This window comes from Dysidea avara, chromosome 11 (assembly GCF_963678975.1).
Source record: "Dysidea avara chromosome 11, odDysAvar1.4, whole genome shotgun sequence".
In the NCBI taxonomy this organism is placed as follows: Eukaryota; Metazoa; Porifera; class Demospongiae; order Dictyoceratida; family Dysideidae; genus Dysidea; species Dysidea avara.
Window position 1 is genome coordinate 20,111,298 of NC_089282.1, and position 24,977 is coordinate 20,136,274.

General features: G+C 36.5%; 1 protein-coding gene across 2 annotated transcripts; it reads right to left on the reverse strand.

Moving 5' to 3' along the window:
• Positions 1-9,451: 9,451 nt before the first annotated feature.
• On the reverse strand, positions 9,452-23,148 carry LOC136238081 (nuclear pore complex protein Nup98-Nup96-like). 2 transcript variants are annotated; one of them, XM_066028406.1, is made up of 19 exons: positions 21,778-23,148; positions 21,614-21,728; positions 21,074-21,560; positions 19,499-19,762; positions 19,397-19,446; positions 16,923-17,033; positions 16,496-16,541; positions 15,729-15,767; positions 15,618-15,670; positions 13,689-13,790; positions 13,003-13,048; positions 12,458-12,723; positions 12,071-12,400; positions 11,752-12,021; positions 11,015-11,280; positions 10,626-10,924; positions 9,951-10,090; positions 9,788-9,901; positions 9,452-9,658 (listed from the first exon to the last, which is right to left on the reverse strand). In XM_066028406.1, the coding sequence occupies exons 1-19, from the start codon at positions 22,986-22,988 to the stop codon at positions 9,581-9,583; spliced, it is 4,287 nt and encodes a 1,428-aa protein (XP_065884478.1). In that variant the 5' UTR covers positions 22,989-23,148; the 3' UTR covers positions 9,452-9,580. The 2 variants fall into 2 exon arrangements, 1 of the variants encoding a protein (XP_065884478.1); XR_010692744.1 differs by lacking the exons at positions 9,452-9,658; positions 9,788-9,901 and adding an exon at positions 10,342-10,481 and having other exon boundaries at positions 9,950-10,090.
• Positions 23,149-24,977: the final 1,829 nt, after the last annotated feature.

A 24,977-nucleotide genomic window follows, 5' to 3' on the forward strand; every position in this document is an offset into this window, starting at 1 on the left:
GTAACTGTAACTTAATAGTTCAGTTGCAAGTGATATGTAACTAGTTACTAGAGCTCGGCGGTATTGAAAATTGAATACACGGTATTAGTAACAGGAAAATATTGCGGTATATCGGTATATAGTTAGCTTGTTTTTGTAATTATTGCATCATTTCTTAGGCTTAGTATGAAGCGGTATCATCCCAAAAAACAAAAAAATATATAGTTCAGTACAAGTAAGCATGTGTTGTAATGTGAAGACCTCAAGTTTTTGTTTAGGGCATGTCTGCTAAACCATCAACAAATTGGATAATTAAACACCAAAGGCTGGGTTAAAAGCAATCCTATACCGGTATTCATCGATATACCGGTATTTCGATATATCGGTTATCAAACACTGTCACGGTATGATAATCGGTTATGATAATTTATCATGATAAACGGTATTACCGATATATCACAGAGCACTACTAGTTACTTGTAAAAAGTAACTTGCCCAACACCACTTGTAAGTAAGTGGAGGAAATATTATGAAGTATTTTAAAAACCTGCACTGCTGTAACTCATATACAACTAGCTTTTTGGCCACAACTAGTTCCTTTTTTAGCCCCTGGGCTATTGTCATCATTGTCCAGACAATTCAGTTTAAGTGAAGAAAGGACTTGTGTGGCAAAGAGCCAAAGAGTTTTCACTAAATATAGGGGTATGAGGACTAAGCTATATATCTGTGAATGCTATCCCACTAAGGACCTGTGAGAAGACTAAAGCCTGTGAATACAGGGAGTCATAAACATGTAACTAAAATGTTGAAGAATGCAGAAAAAATTCCCAGACCCAGTGGTGACTTGATCCCCAGCAGCATGCAGTCTAGGCACGTGCCAAAGGAGCCACAACAACCAAGATCTGAGATATTTTCTCTACATTCAACCTGTACTTAAACATCGACTTTTCGCCAGCAATGATTTTATCTGTGAATGCTATCCCACTAGGGACCTGTCACAAGTCACTACTGGGTCTGGGATTTTTTTTCTGCATTCTTCAATGTTTTAGTTACATGTTTATGACTCCCTGTACTCACAGTGTGAGAAGGCTAAAGCCTGTGAATACAGGGAGTAATAAACATGTAACTAAAACATAAAGGTACCCCTGAAAACTAAGATTGAATACAGGAAACATAATAGATGCAAGCCAAGGTTAGGTCGATTTCTTAGAAAAACTATTGTTCTATGCATACTGTACCTCTATAGAAATTTAAATAATTTGTTTTATCAATATCACCTTTATTTGACTAAACCATACTACGTATTTGTACACAGGGGGAGTTACGATACATGCACACATAGGTGGTGGAAAGGGAGGACTAGGCCCCCCTTGGTCTGCTGAGGGGGACTTAGCCCCCTCAGAATGATATCTTGCCGTGCCTTCCTGGAGTGGGGCTGAAAACTGTGAAAAATCGATATACTCTAATAGAACGCTCAAATCCCCAATAGAGCAGTCAAAACACTTCATAAAAATGCGCGTTCCTAAAAGTAGTCTAAAATGAAAAAAAAATTGTTTTTGTTTTTTTTTGCTTACAGCTGGAATTGAACCACTGACCTCTTATTTTAGAGAGTTGGTGTATTATCACTGTACCAAGTGTTCCCAGGTGTCCAAAAGGCTATTTTGAACTGCTTATAAATGCTGTATGTTTTTAAATTTTTATTTATTAAGGCTTAGCAACACAAGTGCTGAAGGTGTGTAGGACACGTGGTCCTACAGCCAGCCTGTTTAAAGTTGTTATATAATGTTTATTAACCCAGTAGTCAACATTTTTTTATAAACTGCAAACAGTCTGTTTTAAATAATTTTGCTATAAAGTTGGTGATATGCTTCAAATTGTGCATTCTGGTGAACTTTGAGACATGTAAAACCTAAAATGTTTACAGTTTCTGGGGGCTGCACCCCTGCTGCCCAAGATTCTATACTCTGGTCATCCCCCTCACATCGACTACTTCCTCCGCCACTGCATGCACACATAGCACTGAAAAACGTATCACATGAGCTCTGTAGAATTACTGATGAAGAGGATCACCAAGGATCAGGGTTTTTTACATTATTTGTTCTGTACAATAGTGTAAACTTTGCAATTACAAACTATCAATTCGAAGACTCTAGACCTACAGTAATAAAGATCGATGGTGGTTAGTTATAGCAATGACCATAATTATACAATCATCCATGCCTGAAAACATGTATAGGGACCCGTCGATTTCGCCAGCAAAATTTTTGGCATAATGGTTGGGTAAAAGCAATGAGCAAAATGCTAGCATAATAGGTGCATTTTTTGTGAAGTGGACATAAAAATTGCACAAAAGATCGAGATACTCTAATAGAACAGTCAGACACGCTAAAATATCGACAATGCATAGCTAATTGTTACAGGAACAACAAATGACAATCGAGATACCCTAATAAAACAGTCACACATGTTACGCAATATTAGCTGGCTTCTTGCTTTACATGTTAGAAGTAATTTCTGATCGAGATACTCTAATAGAACAGTCATTTTAAGGCGAAACTGTAGCTTTGCACTTGAAAATATTCAATTAACAAAGATCAGTGCTGAGCAAAATTTATAATTCTTGAGCAAAATATGGAGCATAATAGGTGAAAAATAAAAGAATTGCTGGAAAGAAAAATAGGTAGAAAAAAAAAGCAAAATAGACTGGTCCCTAAACATGTATATATTAGCACTTTGTATAATTAGCATAGTTCCATTGCTATCCACGTGTGCATGTCCTTTCTATCCCTTGTGCTTCATAAAGGTTTACAGTCATTATAACCAAGAGTTAGTAAGGATGAGTATCTAACTTCTGTACTAACATATATACTGCAAAATTTTGTCTTAGAAAAATAATTATTTTATATTGGTAATGTAGAACTCTTGATTGATATAGCCATGCCTTTATTTTGCAAACAGATTGGTATGTTTTAGGTTCTATATGTAGCTAGTGTTTGTTCTATGTATTAGAGTGCCCAGTCTCAGGGCTAGTTATCCACTGCATGCATCAATAGCTGCCATATCCAGTCCCCCTCCCCAGTTATGGCCCTGCTTTACGTGGCGTCATGAATGATCCTACTTAAATGCGCTATGAATGATCCTACTTAAATGCACTATGAATAATCCTACTTAAATGCGCTATGAATGATCCTACTTAAATGTGATATATAAACACATAATACTAGCTTGTTGTACATAACACTAACATTGAAACCACAAATTAATATGCTATAGCTGTATAGTTTCAACATTATGAAAGGTTAAACAATGATATATTTATTGTATTATGTATTGTGATGTTGAAATGTTGTCCCTTTTGTATATAATAGTTTATGTTTTCAGTATACATTTATTATTGTATTGATAGTCATCACTAACAAGTCCACCACGATATTCTTTATAATTATGTGTTGGCTCAGGAATATTGAGTAAACAGAGATCATTGACATTTTGGTGATCATCAAAATCTTTACCGTAAAGTTTAATCAACTTTTCTTTCACACTCTTTAATGTATTCACAATGTTACAGTGGCATGTGTAAGTGAGGAAATGATAGAACACAACTGTACAAAACTGAATTAAAGCCAAACTGATCATGACATTTGTGACAATAGAGAAGATACTACCACTACACTGATACGATACTGCATATATTATAGTGAGGTTTAGTAATAGTGAAAGTTCCTGGATGCACACCAAACCATTTTTGTTTGGATGAGAATATCCATATAAAGTAAGAAACAGAATAAGCAAAATGGCTGTCAGTATTAACCTAAGTTGTGTTTGAAATGCATAAAAGCTAAAAAATACACTTCTTAAGATTAACTGTACTCCAACCCAGTAATAGTATCTGTCTTTATATGATCCTTGAAATGCATCCAGTAATGGTTTAAACTGATTTACTATCCTGAACTGTGATAAGTATCTTGTAAACAACAAAATGATGTTGAAAGGAATTAGCAGTAAGAATAAGACAAGACATATGATGAACAGTATGGTAAACTTTACACCAAACAATGGAACACTGGCATCAATAGACCATACCAACTGTTGATGACCACTTGGTAGTTGAGTTATGGTAGAGTAAGAGAACAACACTGTTAATACAGCCCTGAGAACACTAGTGTAGGATAACAGAAACAATGTAGCTAGCACAGGAAGAGATCTAGTATATGTCCATCGTAGTATTCTAGATGAATGACGACTTGCGACAATAATTGAAGCAGCAATGACAACAAGATAGAAAGGGAAGAACAACTGCAAGAACATCTTAGTATATCCATCCATTCCGTTATAGAAACATGTCTCAATACCCAAATCCAAATTAGTAAAAGAGACAAATATTTGCAGTGATTTAAACACATTGTTGTTTGTCAAAAATATAGAGTCATTAATGCTAATAATGTTAGCATAAAATATTATGCCATTGATAGTTCCAGTAGTGACTGTGAGGTTGAGAAGATAAAGTAAGACTACCAAAGAAATTCCAGCAACAATAACTAACATAGCGATCATTATATGTATATTAGTACAGTGTATACACCTTGATGATCCAAATACCATACTAAGTGAATGTTGACACTGTGAACACAAGATACCAGTCCTGTTAAACTGACACTGTAAATCAGGATTACGTAAATTGAGATGTGATGAGTGTGGTAGACAGTAATCCATTGGACAATTATGTGATATCAAATATTTAGTATTATTAGAGTAATTAAGAGCAGTTATCCAAGTGTTAGCAGGACGTGTGATAGCTGATTCATCAATGTGACATATGTCAATGTCAATGTTACTAAGATAAGGATCACAATCACATACTCCATTCTGTAACATAAACCCAACTGGACAAGGTAATATTTGCACATAAAATGATTCATAAATCTTATATAAACAAGGTGATGCAGTAATAAATAATTCACACATTTCCTTCTCTTCAGTAACAATCGTGAAGTTAAGTGTAGTTGAGTAGCTTGTGATAGTTTGGAGCAGTTCAGCTTGGTGAGCTATCTTACATGTTGATGTTGGTAAGAGTTTGTTATGTGTCTCTGCATACAAAATAGAGTCTCCATCACCATTTGGTACACAAAGGTCAACTTTTAACACTTGCCCAGGATACACAGGTCCTAGTACATCAACACTACAGTTGGTTATGTTATGTGAACAGTAACATATGATATTGTCTTGGCTCAACTGATGTTCATCAGTTTGTACGATTTGCTGATTTATTTCTGCAGTGTTATAGCCATAGAACACTGATGAAGGTATCCATCTACAATTAGAAGAGAAATGGTAGACACATGGAGTAGTTGGTTGTATTCCATTATTGTGATGGCGGTTTTTGGTAACAGTAATATTGTAATCAGTTATCAAAGCAGTTGATATATTCTCTAACATTATGTACTGAAGACCACAAAATGTATAAAGATTAGCACTGTTAAATGGTTCGAGGATGATCAGACTATCTGAATATACATTTCTTGAGAATACAATGTTTGCATACTGCAATATTTTTATGTAAGGCATTTCTGACTGCAAAAGAATTAAACTACTGCACTGATTTGAAATAAATGTGATATCTTTAGTAAATACAAGGCTACAATACTGACAGTATATAATTTCACTTGCATAATTTTTGGATACAATCACTGGACCAACGAGTTTAAAAGCCACAATACTTCCAAAAATAATTGAGCTACGTGATGTGGTAACAACATAATTATTGTTAATTAAGCAGGGGCCTCTAATAACTAGATTTAACGTGCACGAAGAATTATTGATAGGACCACCAATGCTTATGATCGGACTTTTGTTGTTTGTGAACTCACAATCTTGAAAGATAACATTATTTGCAGTGGTGCAACTAGTGATTTCTTGTGGCAAAGAGCGTATTAATATCAGATAACCCCAATAATCATTGTGATAAAATTTGCAATTCAGAAAAGTTGTATGAAATATTTTCATTTCAATTGTAATCATTGGATCAATGTACATACATTGATTTAATATAAATGTGCAATTTTCAATCTGAATTGGTGAGGCAACTTTTGCAGTAACTACTATAACTTTATCTGTCATATTACAGAATAATGAAGTACTCATTGTAATATTCACCTTATAATTCAATTGATCTAGTGACATATATATTCCTCCCGTGCCAGTTATCAAACTATCACTTATTTCCACTGCATTTATTTGGTACTCACTATGCCAAAGTACATCATCATAAAACATTTTTATTGCAAAAAAGATATGATCATTATCAGCTAAATGATGTCGATTGTCAAAATTTGCATTTTTCATAATAAAGTCTGTATATACATTATGCGTAACAATTCCACCTTCAAAAAAGTGAACATTTTCAAGTTTACAGGAAGTACATATATGAAGGAACAAGTATCTTAACTTAGTGACTACTTTGCAGTGCCTGAATGTTATTTTGTCAATTGTAACATTTTGTGAGTACGCAATAACAACCTGGAAATAATGATTGCTGAAACAAGTGACCAAGATCACTGGTGAAGACACACAACTTTTAACCCCAACAAATGAGACATTGCTCAAATACTCTAGTGTCATGGTAGTATTTTGGAGGTGATGTTCTCCAGGTAAGAAGTGATATTCAACATTTGACACAACAGGTAGTGTACCATTATTATCCAGTAAGTATTGGCTGAGTGTAGCACAGGGTTGAAATGGGCAATTGGTGTTGGACACATTATCAGGCAAGACATTGAATACCTGAGTAGCTATGGATAACCAAGCTTGAATTGTTGCTAACAATAGCACATAAAGAACATCCATTCTGTGAAAGAGCACAATAATCTTGATCTGTACACTGCCAGATAATGTGAAAAGCCACTATTGAGAGGTTTTTTTATAAATGACAAAGTTATCAAAACTGTTTATTAGGTGTATAAACCAAAAATGTTATGTTGAATGCAAAATTAAGCAATACATTGATGTTGAATATGCAACTGTTTTAACTAAACAAAGCAACCCAATATGTTGATCCAGGACTACTAAAACACATCGTGTGGAATTATATGCCATTTCTATTGTCATTGTTGGTAACAGCTAAGCTCACCAACATACACCTTCGATGGATGAAGGAGGGAAGGAAGGATGCAGAATGACGCCTGGCCAAAAGTATACATATCTGATTGTTGGACTGAGAACTCAATCACACTCATATTTAATATTCTAAGAAAATAATTCAAGCAATTGCAAGCTTTGAGGCATCATACTAAAATTTAAAAAACAGTCTTTGCTCCCATAGTTCTATATCTTATTAAAGCCAGTTCCTCTCCATCATCAATTTTATACACTACCTGTTATAAGTCAAGTCCTGTGGGATGGTATGTATAGCTCCTATAAGAGACCAAATTGACTACAGTCAATTGCACATGCGTTTGAACATTTTGTATTGCATGAATTGGATATGGCCAACCTACAAAGGCTGCACAGTCACACAAACAGTAGTAAACAAGCTCAATGTCTCAAACAAAGCACAGCAAACATTCCACAATATGTCAAAGAACTAAATGGAATGGTTTTTTGACGTGTTAGGATGATACACAAGCAACAAATGAACAACAAACTAAACATACATGCATATATAAACACAAAGCAAGACAATAACAAACATTACACCACACACACACACACAAACAACATTGAATTACATAAATGACATGAAATTAAAAGGCTTTTCGTATAGTCTCATGCAAGTCTCTAAAAGAATGAAGTTCTTTGATGTGAGCTGGCAAGGAATTCCACAAATGAGTGGCTTTGTACCAAAAAATCTTTGCGCAAAAGTTAAAGTACATCTGAACAAGTTGGAAAAATATGGTGTAGTCCTATAGGGTTTTAGTTAGTCTTATTACCAAATTGACTAAGTGAAATTCTACTTGTGGATAGGTACTGATGAAACGCAGCACAAACAGAGTTAAAGGTGAGTGAACATTAACAATTACAATATTCTGTAATATGGTCGTATTTGTGTAGCATGATTTTGTAAATGCTGAATCCGAGTCGCATGGCACTGAAACAAGGAGGGGCCCCACACAGGTAAAGCATAATACAAATGAAATGATACAAGTGAGTTCATTAAAAGCTTGATTTCATCAGGAAGTTCTTTCTTACTTCAACGAAGAATTTAGTCTCTTCTTTGGTGGCAAATTCTAAACTTGACTTCTAGTGGTTTAAAGATTATTTTACAGCGAGACATCATCATGTAAAATACAATAATCAGTTCTCATCCTGGAACTTAATGAAAGGGGTATTCCTCAAGGCAATGCCTTAGGGTCCTTGCTATTTCTTAATATGCTCTGTGATTGACGACAGTGTATTGTTACAATATGCAGATGAAACAACACTAATTTTTTCTGGTGTCAGAATTACACAACTGCAGTAATACTGTACAGTTCTTGGTTGGCAAATGTCAAGGAATCCTGTGTTATGTCGTTCAGCACCACTGGACAAAGAAACTCACAACCCTTTTCCTGAGAAAACATCACATTATGTACTACTAACAGATAGAAATATCTTGGTTTAGTATTTGATGGTCAGCTAAGATGGTGTGTAGAAGTTGTAAGAAGATATCGTATTATCCACCTTGTAAACTGCAACAATTATTTTTTGCAGTAGCTGTATGCTTATTAGGCTGTTAGCTAACAGACACGTGTGTACACAAGCATGAGTATAGTTATTAGCTTACATACCAGTTGCACAATAACAGTGTGCGTGTATTGAGTGAAGCTAAGTATCATAATTTTGCTTTTTGCACATATTTTGTAAAACAAAATTTGCTGACTGTACCATTGTCAATAAATTTGTTAGTTTACAGTAAGAAAGTACTCATCAATATATAGTAAAATGATTTTATAGTTTTGATTTACTAGAGTTAAATATACTATGCATTTTGAACATTAAACACAAAATTATATGAAATATGCAATTATTTGTACAGCCTAATATTATGTAGGTCCATCAAAATTCATATCTTCCCATTATACATATACATCCCCTGTGAAGCGTAATAAAATATTAAGTAGTTTAGACAGTCTCTCAAATGATTATGTATGATGAAATCTCAATAATAGGACCAAAAATATGGTCTTATTGAAGAGGTGAGGAAGTAGCTACCCCTTATAGCTCTGATGGGATCTACTTTAAATGGTCACTACAATGAGATGGGCATGTTAAAGAGGTGGCCTCTAAGTGATGTTTTACCTCACATACTAAACTGCTTGTGAGAGCTTTGTAAGATTGCGTGTAAGAGCTTTATAAGATTTTTAGTTGATCATCCATGATACAGGCTATAATATTATACTAAATTTGTCAAAAGCAAAGTGACTCTCTTATATAGCAGCCACCTCTTTATTATGGCCATTCACCTTATTATAGTGCATACTTCTAGCAGGTCTCAAACACAGACTAAAAAACTGAATACATAACATCTAAAGAGAGTATTATAGAATGCATTTATGTGCTATGCTGTGTTTTATGATCAAAAAGCTACACATTAACACCCATCATGTCAACAGCAAAAGATGTATTACTACTGGTGGTTGTCATTGTTGAAATAAAGTTTTTCTGATGTGTTCTCCTGCAGTTTGTACTTGGAGAAATGATCCACCTGTACAAAATGTTGGTATACATGTGTAGTCTGGTAAGTTAGGGCACATACGCAATACAAGAATAGTTAACTATGCATGCACACAATACAGGTATGCTGATTGCAACAAGTGTGCATACTACGATATACCTCAAATATCCAGGATCCTGTTTCTGGATGATATTCCTTAAACCTAGCACCAATCTTGGTGGTGGAGCGTTCAACTTTCTCAGCATATCTCATCTCCAGTAATCGCTTAGGGTCCTACACAGTTACATAGTTGTCCATCATATAACAACCCTATTTGACTCACTGTGATTGGTTCCTTCTTAGTTTTGTCCAGTGGCCATGTGTTCTCTAATGTGACGATAGCTCTTTTGTTGAGCCCTTCCCCCTGTGGGGGTTTGCATGAGTCATTCTGATATACTGCAACTTCCTTGTGGCCAATGTACACTATAAAACATTAAGCAACTTCTATATGAGTCTTTATTAGAAACCCAAACTATGTGAGTGAAAGATTTTACTATAACAATTAATACACTTAGCCTCCATAATGTTTAATATTGAAACACAGGGCTCTATGAAATCCAGTAGTACCCAAAGGTACTGTGCTGTGGTGCCTGAGCAATGTGAAGGTGCAATTAATAATTACAGGGCCTGAGGGTTACTAAATTCCATAGAACCCTGTGCTGTTAAAGTCTAACTAATTCAGATCACAGCTCGTTGCTTGTTCATAGCAAGCCCATTAATCCTCCCTCAACTCAGTACGGCTTTTACTATCCAGTGTTGTTTGTAAATAACTGCCGTCTTTTGCATTGTCCCAAAGAGAATACAAGCAAGGGATCTACAGGATTTAGATACTTGTTAAGTAGCAGTGAAATTACTTTGCTGTGGTCCAATTGTACTACTTAATCAATATACAAGCAGTGTACATGACTGATGACTAATCATTGAGGATCTAATGTAGTTATGTGTTTCACACTCTTACCAAGCTCATCCAAATTGAGATCATGGACATCAGTCTTTCCAGGGAACACAATAACTCCATATCCATGACGACCAACACTAAAGTTCTCAACTTCAACAAGACTTCCAGTTGTTGCCATAGTGTCCAACTCATCAACAGATGGTATTGTATAGTAGTCTGATCTGGTGGTGAGCACACCACTGGGGCCTACTGGAGGGGTGTGGCTGGCTGGAAGGATACTGGTTAGCTTCTCCATATCTGCAGATGATGGGAGTGGCTCGTTGAAAGCTAACATTGTGTTGTCCAGCGGAGAAGTAGGGCTGCAGTCAAGCAAATGGCATCAATATAAAACTAGCTATGCATATATAACTGTGGCTATACTTCTGTATGCACATGTGTAAACAACTCACCGTCTAGCCACAGGCTTCATTACACTATTGGAATAGACATCACCAACGACTAGTCTGGGACTCTCTACACTGCTTGTATCAGAAGGAGGAGTACTGTTGGTTAGGGACTTGTTGCCAGAAAGAGGTGTAATCATAGTCATTGCCAGTATAGCAGTAGCATGTTGAGGTGTGTTTGTGTTGGTTGTTGAAACTTCGTCATGAGTACATGGAGCCTTAGTACCAACAACAGAATCAGTTGTAGTGTCATTGACTGAAGACACAGACACCTATTATAACATACAAAACCCATCAACAACATAATATGTGACCAGATTGGGTCTTCCACACACATCCAATTTACCAAGTTTGACGACTCATAACTACAGATTGGAGAAAGCTATTGTCTTACAATTTGGTCAGTAGTGAGCACCAACATAGCTTATTACGTAGATGGATAAATTTTTACATTAATCCATTACTTGAACACGTAGTTATGATTTTCTGAATTCATAGAATTGAATGTGTGTGGAAGACCCCTTTTCGCAAATCAGGTCACATATACTGTAAACTATATGAGACTATCCAAAGTAAGGGGCCAAGGAAACAGCTTAGCGGATAAGCAATCCAGCCTTAAACACTCTTGGCTTTGTAGATTTTTACCTCTGAACTATAAGAACATGTATACCTTATATGAGAGTGGTACTGTCCCCAAAGTTCATATCCACTATATATGAAATTTTGCTGCATGTAACACTTACAGTTTGAGAGTTTGGTGTCTGAATAGTCACCTTCTTGATGTTCTTACGTGGCTTAAATGTATCAGCAGTACCAATGTCATCTGGGTCATGTGACCCATTAGATTTAGATGACTTCACTGACTTGTCTTTATGCCGTGATGGACTAAGTGGTTGTGGCTTATAATGTGACCTTGATTCTGCTCGCAGGTCTACTTTGTATGGAGAAGATGCTCCAAAATATGCTTTATCACCTGCAATGGGCTGGAAAGGTTTTGAGGATGTACCAGTTTCCTGTTAATCAAAATGTTTCAAATTATTCAATGCAAAGACTTGACCCTACCTCTTCTGATGTGCGAAAGAGAGGTGAATCACCAAACGGAGATCTTGCTAACACTTGAAGTTGCTGCTCTAACTGAGCTTGTTGTTGATGAGCTGCAACATCATTGAATAGACTCGTACCACCATGTTGATTGAATGGTTTACTTTCTACTCCACTAGCATTATTTCCACTGACAGTTTTAGCTGTAGAGTTAAATAGATTACTAATGCCACTGATGGGTTGTTGTTGATTGAACAGGCCACTACTAGTAGTTTGGCTGACCATAGTTCCACTAGTAGTCCACATTGTGGGTAGTTGAGGTTTTGAGGGTAATGTTAATGTGGTAGGTTCCTGCCATCAAGAAAGCTTAAAATGTAACTTGATCACTTTGTGGATGCTTTCATTTACCTTCACTGATGAACGGAAATGAGTAGAATCACCGAAAGGAGAAATTGCAAGCACCTGAATCTGCTGTTGTAGCTGAACTTGTTGTTCATGAGCAGAAACATTAAATATGCTTGTACCACCTTGTTGCTGCTGTTTGAAGATTGACCCTTCACTGGTATTACTTTCAAAGACACTCCTAGCAGTAGGATTGAATAGACTACTATTGCTGGTTACTGGTTGTTGTTGGTTAAATAGACCACTGTTTATTCCCTGTTGCTGAAACATTCCTGTAGACATAACAAAATAAATCTTTATCACAAAAAGTAGTGGAAGAGGAATGATTATTTAGGCAGAAAGAATTGCTTTGCTAACATGTAAAGTTGTCAGTAGTAGTGGGGACTTCAGCTCCTCTTTCCCTTGCCGCCAATAAAATGCAATAGTACATACTTGATAGCTTTCATGTCAGACCATGCAGACTTGTTACACAGCTTTTATATGTCAATACAACAAAATTGTCCTTAAATACATCATCCTAGCATTACACATTTTAGTCTCAGCCTTTATACCTTGCCATCCTTTACGTCCTGCTTGATAGTCAGCAAATCGGAGTTCCTAGCAACAAATACATCTCCAATAGAGCACAAAATGAAACATACACGTCATCATGTACACTCTCTTAAAACTGCATGGATTTGAGACTTGCATGCACTAAGCAAAAAGCTGGGAATGTACTGTATAGTAGGACACTCTGGTGGTATAAAATTTTGGCAAAATCCGATTGGCAACACAATTTTTGGAGAGTTGCTGCACTTCATCAAGCATCACTACACATTGCATGTAGATAGCAATGACTAGAAATATACTTTGGCAGGAAAAACGTTTTGTTTTATAGCACCAAAGTTGTTTAATAATACGGTAGCATGTTGTGTGTATGAGTGTGTGTGGTGTATATGTGTAGTATGCATAGTGTGTGCGTGCGTGTTTGCATGCATAGTGTGTAGCTTATAATGCTGAATCTAGTTCACATGTAGAAACCAATTGTAATTTTAATATAATTTTTATACACACATGCAGATACGTACCATAATACAGCTACACAATTTGTACTATAGTACTACTGCTACTGCATGCTACTATACCACTACTACTGAAAATGTGTAGTAAACGTATTGGCTTTAAATGTAAGAAAATCCTTTCCCCTAAAGCCAACCACCAGTATACTTTACTACACACACAAAAATACATTACACACCTCCATACTGTATTTCTCATACTGTTTCGTGGCACAGATACACTGTAAATTGCTCCCATTAGTAAATATTAGTCCAGGAGTAACATCTGTGTCTGTAGTTACCTGTAAAAAGAGTAACAAATAAAAACATTACATTCTCTTAAGAAACAAATCCTGGCAACCAAATTTGCCCATAAATGTAAGTCTGCGGTATTTATTTTCAGAATTTACTTATAATTAATGTTATGCTTTTGGTTATTTATAGGATACTATAATACTAATTGTTTACAATGCAACGGATTGGAGAGGACCAGAGACTTATTTATGTAAGAAGAACTTCTGAAGAATTGTATAATTGCCTAAACAACAACCTGCATGTGCACAGTAACCTAATACACCCTTCATGCAACTCCAGAGTTACAGTTCTCACAATCTACCTAAAATATTCTGGGTGAGGGCCAAACTCAATTTTTCACCAGGAGGGACTAGTGTATTTTATGCATAACAATACTTTTTATTCAAATGCTTCATTGCAGCATTTCAGTACATAATGAATGTTGTATTAGACAATATTGGTAATAGTACAAGAATCTGCCCTCTTAAAGTTTGTCTGATTGCTTTATCAGTAATATATGATTATTTGTGTAATCCTAAAATTAATATCTTATAATACACATGCTGGGTCCAGCCTGACATTTTCTTTGTATTAGACAGACACATGTCCATAGAGAACAATCATCATAACAAGATTCACTTTTAACATGCAACAGCTGTCGAATTAGTTGTTTCAGTTGGTGAAGAGGATGATAGTGCAGCTATAAGTATTTATAAAATGTGACCATGGCTTGGGAAAATGTAGCAAGTGAACACAAACTAAACTCAGTCGCACAACAAGTGGTATACTGGAACAAAATATTTGCATTTTGTAACTTGTATTATTAAGCAATTAAATGCTTAGTTAGAGCTAAAAATTTCATGGCCATAGTATAATGTTATTGGACATAAAAGCTTAAAAGGTATTCTCTGCCTGGACATGAACATGATGTAGAAATGGTGTCCTTTTGTGCATGTGCAATATAAAAATGTGATGGTTTAAAGTATTGAATCAATTAATAGCTTGCCACTGACTAAGTTGTGCTTACTAAATTTCATCGTAAATACATTCTTACGATGGTTTCTATAGTATCTGATTCAGTAGTGTACAACAATATCACTAAAACTAAGGGAACTCTTCTGGTATATAGCAATACTACAGGTGACATTAGGTGGCTACCTATAGAAGAAGCAAGTGATGGACAGAAGGAATCTGAAGACAGCAGAGTAAATCAGTTGTGTGCTATGCACAAGTATGCTATGCACAAGTATGCTATGTACAAGTATCCTATGCACAAGTATCCTATGCACAAGTATCCTATGCACAAGTATCGTATTCGGTACAACTGGTGTCAACAGTGAGTTCAGACTGGTATCATTTTTGTGCTTGAAACAATCAAGACCAACCATCCTTGCTTCGTATCAACAAGGTTTCATTTGGGATGGTGTAGAGGGGAACGTTTGCCTCCCCTTGACAAATTCCTGCTTCTCTTAAATTGTAAACAAAAGTTTGAATAAAAGTCTCAGATATTCCCCCCCTTGTAGGTGAAGACCTGGTCAAACTGGGAAAGTGTAGCCAAGCACCCTCCTCCTTATATAGCATTGGAAAAGTCCTCTTTTGATACTGGTGATGATTGCTTGCACACTTGCAAGTTACACTAAACTTGTTACCCTACTAAACATTATTCATTTAAATAGTTTACCTCCTTGCATACTAGCTGCATGCGCTTGGCCATGCCGTCTTATTAAGGAAACATATGGTGCACTTGTACTCTCCTAAAATTTATTTTAAGATAGTGCAAAAGGCACCATCTTGTAGAATTGCTCACATATGTATATTGCCTGTACTTAACTCACCATAGAATTCATTGTGGTAGCACTGACAGCATTGTTAGTATCACTCAATCTTCCTAGTGATGCATATACACAGATTGTCCTCACTGTACAAGTGGAGATAAAGTCACTTACCAGGTAATAAATTTGAGAACAACATATGGCCACCATGATCTAAACAATATACAAACACTTTAATCATTGCAATATTTAGTAGCTTTGGCACAAGACCATTTTAAGTTGAGTTTACCCTGCCATACTCTACCCCCAATTTACAGCATATTATCAACTGAGGGATCCTTTTAGTTAATTTGAACCCCAACTGTCACTCCGTGTAGCAAATACCATCGATTTTTATAAGGCACAAAAATCACTATTTCTTATATTTCAATTTTACACAATGATATTTCTGAGGTTACTATCTAGTTACTAACTAGTTAGTAACCTGTGGTCTAGCCTGTGGTTGTTTACTATATTCATCAAGCAGAACGTTACTCTCTGGACAAGATGGGTGTCATTGGTGTTGATAGCTACACTATTGTCATGGTCTGGTACTGACAATTAAACTCAAAGAGTACGTAGATCTTGATACTAGTAGTCACAGTTTGCCACTTCTCTCACTCTTTATCTGCTTCACTTGGTGAATATAAAAACACTTAGAAGGTTTCTATGTGAAGTAGAGCCTATCAGATGAGGTGCTACCCATAATTAATTACTGAGGACGCAGGCCAAGGTAATTATTTTGTGTAACCCTCCCCTTGGCTTCTAAAAAGCTTGTTGGCTAATTGTAACTATAACTAAAGAAACACCTCTTGGCTTAGCTTAAACCCACTGTTCATTCAAGCCCAGCTATTGTGTCTTTTTCTTTTAAGTCAGCCACACTCAATCTCTATATTATATACCTTTTCTTCCTTTACGTCCTTTTTGATAGTCAGCAAATCGGAGTTCCTAGCAACAAATACAACTCCAATAGTATGCAGTGTGGAAACTAAAAATAGATAGATCACACAAACATTACATAAAGTGTACACCAAATTACAAAACTAATCAGCCAATTGCAATTAAATATTTACTAATTTAATATCTGAATGGCTAACTCTCGTTAGCTATAAACACAGATTTTTGCAACTGCTGTGGTTATTAGTTTTCTTTTCTTGTTCAGTAACTGTTTGTAATATTAGTCGTAGCACTATACATTAGCTGTAAAAGAAAATTATCAGACAGAACATTGCAAGTAGTGAGCCTTAAAGTTTTCTGAAAAGGAAGAAAAACACAACAGATACATATACTTGTCAATTCTCTTTTCAGTTATACTTTACAATAACATACCTCCATGCTGTAATTCTCATATTCTTTCATGGCACAGATACACTGTAACATTGTTGTAACAGTGTAACCAGCCATTCCATAAATATAACAATAGTCACTTCCTATAGTTGCCTATAATCAGAGTGCCAATAACAATTACATCATAAAACACTAAATAGTTATATCTGATCTACATAAAGCCTGGTAATTTGCTCAGCTGCGAGAGACAAATTTTCAAGCAAAAACATGTGCTTACATATTTCCTATCATGTTTTTTGATATCTTTACTACATAGTATACTTGTATACCATAAGTGATGTCAAACAGATTTTTTAAGTGTGACAAATGCATGTTTTATCTACAGCACATTCTAAAGCTCAAAAATGCTGCAGATTGATATATAGGTTTGCAACATTTACTTTCGTAATAGCCAGTAATTGTTAAATCAATTGCGTAGCATTGCCAGGAAACTAATACAGGTATTCAAGTTGCATCTTGTGCTGACTGAAAACCAACTTATCAATAAACTAGAGCTAGCCTGCTTTCATCTTCCATACATTTTCTAGGGAGGCATCCAACATTGGGACTTACATACATACCTAGCTACTCTGATCATGAGGAAACTCACCAAAAGAGCACTAACTTCACTATAAAATGAAAAATCTAGTACCTAAACTGTCTACAGGACACGCAACTCATTGGGCCACTTTTTGATGAAATTTATGGGAGAGGAAATTCCACAAATTTTTGCAGGGTTTTGACCATAAAAATTTTAGTCATTAGCTAAAGTCATATGCTCCAATATAGCTTGTATTTCTTTGTATATAGAGATCATCAGTAATGTGTGCAAGTACATGTGCTATCAAATGATTGGTAAGTGTTTTGCATGACACTACATACCAGAGTAGAAACCAGATCAGGACAAATGAGTCACATTTTGTTTGGGTCAATCAATAAATAATCTTGGATTCTACGTTAGACCAGGAGTGTTCATATATTGCTGATGGAAGTGTACCTTCTCAAAATGTTTCAAGAAGTAGAGCATGGGAGCAGTTAATCAAGCTATATGGCTGCTCTATTAGAGTATTTTAATCAATCAGTATTTGGACTGATAACACATACCACAAAAGTAACTACATTAATTTTTTTTGTTTTTATCTATATACCATTCCTTCAGTGATCATTCACTGAGGAAGCATCAATACACATACCATGGATCTAGGAGATCTTGCTGGAGGAGGGCAAGAAATTATAGGATAAAACGCCACTAAGAAGAGAAAAATGGAACTCTAGTACACAAGTTATATTCATTTGGTAAGCATTGCTAGCTGGATGAATGATGGGCATATATTTCTAAGACTCTGGTTGGATTTCTTAGAAAAGTGTTAAAATTAAACCTCCTAGGTTTGAATTTGGAGGCATTTTTGATAGCAGTTAGCTAACAAAATGCATGCTTTGCAAAGCATATCAATTAGATAAATCTGTTTAATGGTAAAGTGTACTAAACAAAAATAAGGTTGCATTTTTATAATTTATAAAAAAATTGTCAATTAATGACATTAGAATTGTGGCTGTTCTATTAGAGTAGTGATTGCTCTATTAGAGCACCTCGATCTTTAACACAAATTCAAACTTATTTGTCTCATTTTCTTCATAGTGTACAGCTTATAACTGTAAAGTGCATTTATAACTGTTGTCTTCTATTTGCCTTTTGGCTTTCTGTACTTCTGAATACAGTGTGAATGCGTGATTCCTGTTTCTGGTGCCAATATAATCCTGTACGTCCAAGAGTGGCAAGAGAAAGGCGGGGGGGGATAGCCCCCCTTAGCCCCCTCTTAAGATCTGTTTATGTCAATACAACATGAAAAGTGCTACAGTTAATCAAGTTGAAGCCACACTCAGTTTTGTATACAATGGTATTTAGCTAGCTACGTACAATATTCTGTTCTAGCACATCTTTATTATCACACAGCACAGCAAAAATAGTGTTCCAATACTACCTATTCTAACCCCATCTTTATTCTGTATTGGAACAACTATTTTAACAAACTCCTTATAACGAGACAAAATGAACCTCAAATCTACAAATGACTCTAATGTTATTCACTATTGAGGGCTGTGGTCTATTTTAGTTTGAGCCAAAGTAGAATTTTTGGACTATTGGTTCCAGCACCAAAACATAGATGGAATAAATACTGTCAGTATTTGTGTACGAATTATGCTATGCAGGTCCAATTTAAAGTGCTCAAATTATAAGTTATAGTGCTATCTGTACTTCAGCAGATTACTATCCAGATCAGTGGGTTATCCCAGTCAGTATGCTGACCCAGTTTCAACCCCATTACATACTATACCAAAGTTAACATTTCTGAATTATGCTGATATAGACAGAGTAGACAACTTACACTATTGCCTCACTTATAAAAAAAAATACCACATAACCGAAATCTACATGGCTATATAACCATACAAATTTAACATAAAATTAGACTCACCATAAATTTAACTGTTGTACCATCAATAGGGTTTGAAATACTTGGCTCTCCTGGTGAAACATACATGGTCCATGCTATATGCATGTGGAAATGTATACTTACCAGTAAATAAACTATTACTGACAGTATGCTGGGAGAGCAATCCACCGCTACCTTCTAATCTTTGTTGCTGTTGTTGTTGGTGTGTGTGACATGGTGTACGTAGCAGTCCAATGTTTGCACTACCTAATTGAAGTCCACCACCTATTCCCAGTGGAACTCCATTTCCAAATCCACCTCCTGTTCCTTGGCCAAGTCCACCTCCTAATGTCAGTCCACATCCTGTTCCAAATCCACTTGATGATCCCAATCCTCCAGCTAGTTGACCTACTCCCATTACAAAAGGATAACTTACTACTAAAAAGTAAAATCTAAACTATTAAAAAGATAACTGTCATTTAACACATCAGTTCAGGGTTTCAGTTAGGGGGGTCGCACAAATTTTAAGCAATAGTTTAAATCAAAGTGTTTCAAGATGCATCAAAAGCAGCCTACGAGAGTCTAAAATCCAAGGGCGGAATGTCACATTCTCAGGTATCTGAGAACACACCAAAAGCAATCTACAACAGTCTAAAGTGTAAAATTTTCCTGGAGTGACATGTTATTTTCAAGTACACCAGAAGCAATCTAAGAGAGTGTAAAATGCAAAAATGTTTCTGGAGTGGGTTAACAGCATGACTTAACCACCTAATTATGATGTAAGCATGTGTTTATCTCCACAACTGCACTATCAAGGTATTATCATAAGCAGTAGAAAACTAGAAATTCCACCAAAGTAATTCTATTACTGTATCAGGGATGCACCCAGGGGGGTTTCCAGGGAGTTCAGGAAACTCCTTTGGAGTTTACACATACCACTAAAACACTGAGAAACTTCCAGAATCTGTAATCTATCATGAAACAGGACACATTTTAAACCTTTGTCTTAGTTAACTAGCTAATAGTTTCTCACATGATAGCAACACTTGTAGGAGCATTGCAATAATAATAGTTTCTCACATGATAGCAACACTTATAGGAGCATTGCAATTATAATTTATTGGTGAGAAGATTGAGATACTCTAATAAAACAGTCAGGTACTCTAATATAACAATCACTTAGTTGTAGTGAAACCCCTATTCAAAATTCCTACATGTGTAACTGTGGTAAAAGGAATAACACTGTTTATGTATTCAACCTATCAAACCTATCTACCAAGCAGCCAGAAGTGGTGTGAGAGTTTGCTCTCTAGGTTAACTTTTTCTAGTTTCCATGGTAAGGTTCTAGGGACCTACAAGGAGGCAACTGAAAGCCGATGAAGTAGGGAGACAAGCTGAAACCATGCTCAATGCAGAAAAAACCAGATCAGGTGATCTGATCCACAGAAAACTTGCAGTCTAGGCCAGTGTCTGACGATCTACACAGCCTGGGATCCAAAATTTCCTATGCATTCAGCCAGTGCTTAACTAACAGTTGATTTATTTTAGTTACTATCCCTCTAAACTACTATGTTGAATGCAGAAAACAATCCCAGACCAGCTGGTGACTTGATCCACAGACAGCTTGCAGTCTAGGCAAGGGCCCAGGAAGAGCCTGGGATTCAGGATCTCCTCTGCATTCAGTTCAATGTATACATATGTACATACAATACTTCTTACCAGCAGTTAGTTCATAGCTCTGCATACTTCCTGATACTGGTTTGTTCTGAGCCTCATCCACTGCTATATAAGCAGTATACCTGGACACCACACTTGCATCACAGCTCAACTCTATAATCTCCTTCTTGTGTTTCTCCTCGTATGGCTCTCCATCATCCTGCCACTCCTGGATCATCACCTTTGCTGCTAACTGGTGAATTACTGACACATCTTCCTCTGCAGTTTTTCTTCCTGATAACTCAAATGGGATCTCAAATTTGAACTCCTTTCCAAGAATATCACCACACAGTATTGCTTTGCACAATCCATCTCTTCCTTTGTCATCTGATTTGTCCATCAGAAGACCATAAATAACAGTCTTCTCACCATTGTAGATACTGGAAATTTTATCTGGTACCACTTTCACCTCATAGCTACCAGGAAGATCAAACGTGACAATCACATTATTTGCTGATGGTTGCAGAGCTTTCTTGACAGTACTAAGTACCTAAATTTAATACAGAGCATCACATGTATCTTAAACTTATATAAGCTACACACTTTTGACTGCATTTGCTCACTATCAGCAATAAATTCTGCTGATCCATTACTAGCTCGAGCAATACCCCTCACTAGAGCACTTGATGCTCCTGATCCAATACCAAATGTGAAACACCTACAACAACTTATCATCACATTACTACTATAACACATTCACCACACACCTTGTACTGTGACAGTTCTTCCTCACTTCACTGATCACACTACTTGTGTTGCTAACAGAACCATCTGTCAAAATAAACACTTGTCGAGAGAGCCCTGAGAATCTCACTGGCTGACTGAATATGTACTGTATTGGAGCAAGGAGGTTTGTACCACCCATGTCAGCTTTCATATTCAAAGCAAACAGAGTGGCTTGTTCTATAGTCTGCTGATTACATGGTAAACTTGATGAAGAGTACGGTTCGTACTGAGTTCCAAAACTGATAATGTTGAAGAAACAACCTTGTGGAATACTCTTTAGAAACAACACTAGTGATTCTGAAGCACTCCTAATGTAAGAGCCACTCATACTACCACTGCGATCCACTACAAAGATGAACTCATAAGGAACTACAGCAGCAAACTTACAAGATGTCTCCTCTAAACCTGTAAGCTTAGGAAAGAATGTAAGCATCACAACTTTACTCTTCATCTCTTTTGTCTTGCTTCCCTCTATTGCTGCTTCTACCATTGCCATTGGCTCATGTGGATCTTTGTATCCTATCAATATTGTAACATCTCCTCTTACAGGACCCTCCCTGGCTATGCACACATTCACACAATCCATTGCTTCTTCTGCCTTTAGCTGATGAGTGGGTGATGACACTTCGGCAACTTTCTTCGCTCCTTCTATACTCATACTAAACTTGAACACTCCAGCAACAGATGCCTGCTTTACACTAGGGTTCTGTGTAGCAGCTAGTGGATCACTTGATCCTTCTGGAGTGTAACGTGGTTTTAACACTGATGGTAAAGTGAACCTCACTCGTCCATCTGCCTCCATTGGTAGTTCTCCAACCATTCTAAGCTTGATCTCTGCTTCACTTCCTGATGGAAGGTTACCCAGACTTAAGCTAAAGATGTCTCCAGACTTCTCTTCAGCATATGCTGCAGTTAATCCACTAGTGATCGCGTTGTCATACATATCCCTCGCCTTCTCTTTCTCGTGTACCGCGGCCTTCACCTTCCTACCATCAATGATCGCTTCCAACCCCACCACTGCAAACGATTCTTCCAGAGGAAATCGGAACGTCACTTCCAGAGGATTACTCGTGTCATTGGAGTAGTTTAGAGTGGACGAGACTCCAACCAGATAACCTTTCACCTTCACCTGTACTGAAATATCTTTGAGTGGAAGAACCGTCTTCTTGTCAGCAGAGACTAACCCCTCCATATCATTGATGCCTTATGAACAGTTAGCTAGCTACGTAGGTAATACAACGATCTGATTCAGATATCAAAGCGAAAAAGGCCTACAAAGTACCATGTAGACGCCAGGGCGTAGACGCCTTCACAACTCATGAAGTATTGAAGTTTAGTCTCGGGTAAAATGATTTAACCATCCGCTCCAGGGGCGTGGTAGTCTGGCGTAGCCGACCCGCGCGCGCAGCGCGAGGGTCTGGTGACAGCCGCGTTCAGTACCTGTGCAGATGGAATGCAATTAAATTTGAAAATACGCGCGTTGGTTTACATGTAGGAGCATATAGGGAAGGAGGTTTCCAAGAGTTTCAAACCCTCCTTTGAAATAAATTAATCCAGCAGGGGAAATTGCACATGAGTAACAGCAGATCGAGATGCTCTAATAGAGCTGTCACCTACACTCTAGTAGGACATTCTCCAAGAATTTATGCAATGGGTATTTTATTTCCCCATCTGTGACCGAGGACTCGCTTATTATTGTAATAATCAAATGATGGTGTCTCTCCCTGTACAGAACTCAGCAAGCAAGTGTAAGGCAGTGTGATATTTAATTGTGCCAATAATATTATTTCCAATCCTACCATAACTATCCCCAAATCTACTGTAAGGAAATGTTTAGATGATGCTGCCTACCAAAGTATATTCTAGCCTCTGAGAGGATATTTTTGGCTAGGAATAATAAAGAGTGGCTGGATGTAACTAGTATTAGCTAATTTATATAGCTTCTTTTTATTTTATTTTTATATTCACACCCTTGCCATGCCCACGCAGGTTCTTCCTTAGGACCATACACGTGGTCGCATGTGACTGAGGACTATCACACTTTCTGTAATTTATGTACTTTCATCCCTTCATAATTGATGGTTTTCTCTCACTGTTAATTACACCTACATCAAGTGATCAACTGTTAATTAGATCTGACAAGCACTTAAGGAACTTCATTGTTGAAAATTATGTAAAGCATTAGTTTTTTTTATTGAGAAAGAAATATTTCTAGAGCAGGCATGATTCATTGATCGATTGATTTTTATTTTAGCTCAAATATTCAGCATAGTCATTCTTCCATACAAGAACGTAAAAAAAAATATATATATATATATAAACAATACACAACAATAATAACCACACAAGTACAGAAGCAAAAAAAGTACAAGGTTACAAGAGCTATTTAAACACAACACAAATACAATACACACAAAAATTACACATGCATCATTACACAATTATACACCAAGGATAGGAAAGTGGAGGACAGAGCAACGTCATCAGGTAAATATTCCACCAGAGTGCGGAAGAATGCCGGTCTAAATAGCGCATTGTAGCATTACAAAAGGTAGCTTGAGAGCTCCTACTGCTAATCAACAGTTTTTTAGTCGTTTAGTTATGGATACACCTCCTACACGTATATCATGCACTTGGGTGTACAAAGCAAAATTTAATGCTTTGATTGTTTATAAGTAATTTCATTTTTGTTACTGGATTCATGTCTGTGTATGTGTAGGCACACTATAGTAGCTGTTCAACTATCACATTAACTCATGCATAAAAACACTATAGTAACTGGTTGAGTTTTGTATCTCTCAGCAGCTGACCCCTGCTTCTGTAACTTTGTATTCCTTTTGGAACCCCCCCCCCTTAAAATCCTGACAACCTCCTAGCCATGCCACACCTCAAAAAGTCACGTGTGAGGCAACTGATACCAAAATTTGGTGCATGAATAAGGTTGTATATATGGCGTGCATCATGACAGTCTGGACTGCCACTATAGTCTTTTTTTTTGTATATATACAACCACATGTACATTCCATAACATATATAATTCTGTGGTTAACTACATTACTGAGGTTATTAACACTATCAAAACAATAATGTAGACTAAAAATAATTAAACCACTCTAATTAGTTCTCTAATTCACTGTGTACTCAAGCAAATATAAGTGTTTTGTACTGCTGAAATAGCTCA

Coding starts and splice junctions, on each gene's coding strand:
- LOC136238081 (XM_066028406.1), bottom strand. CDS start 22,988: ATGGAGGGGTTAGTCTCTGCTGACAAGAAGACGGTTCTTCCACTCAAA. Junction 16,542..16,922: donor ATGAGAATTACAGCATGGAG/GTATGTTATTGT, acceptor ATTTGTTGCTAG/GAACTCCGATTTGCTGACTA. Junction 15,768..16,495: donor AGGACGTAAAGGAAGAAAAG/GTATATAATATA, acceptor TATATTGTTTAG/ATCATGGTGGCCATATGTTG.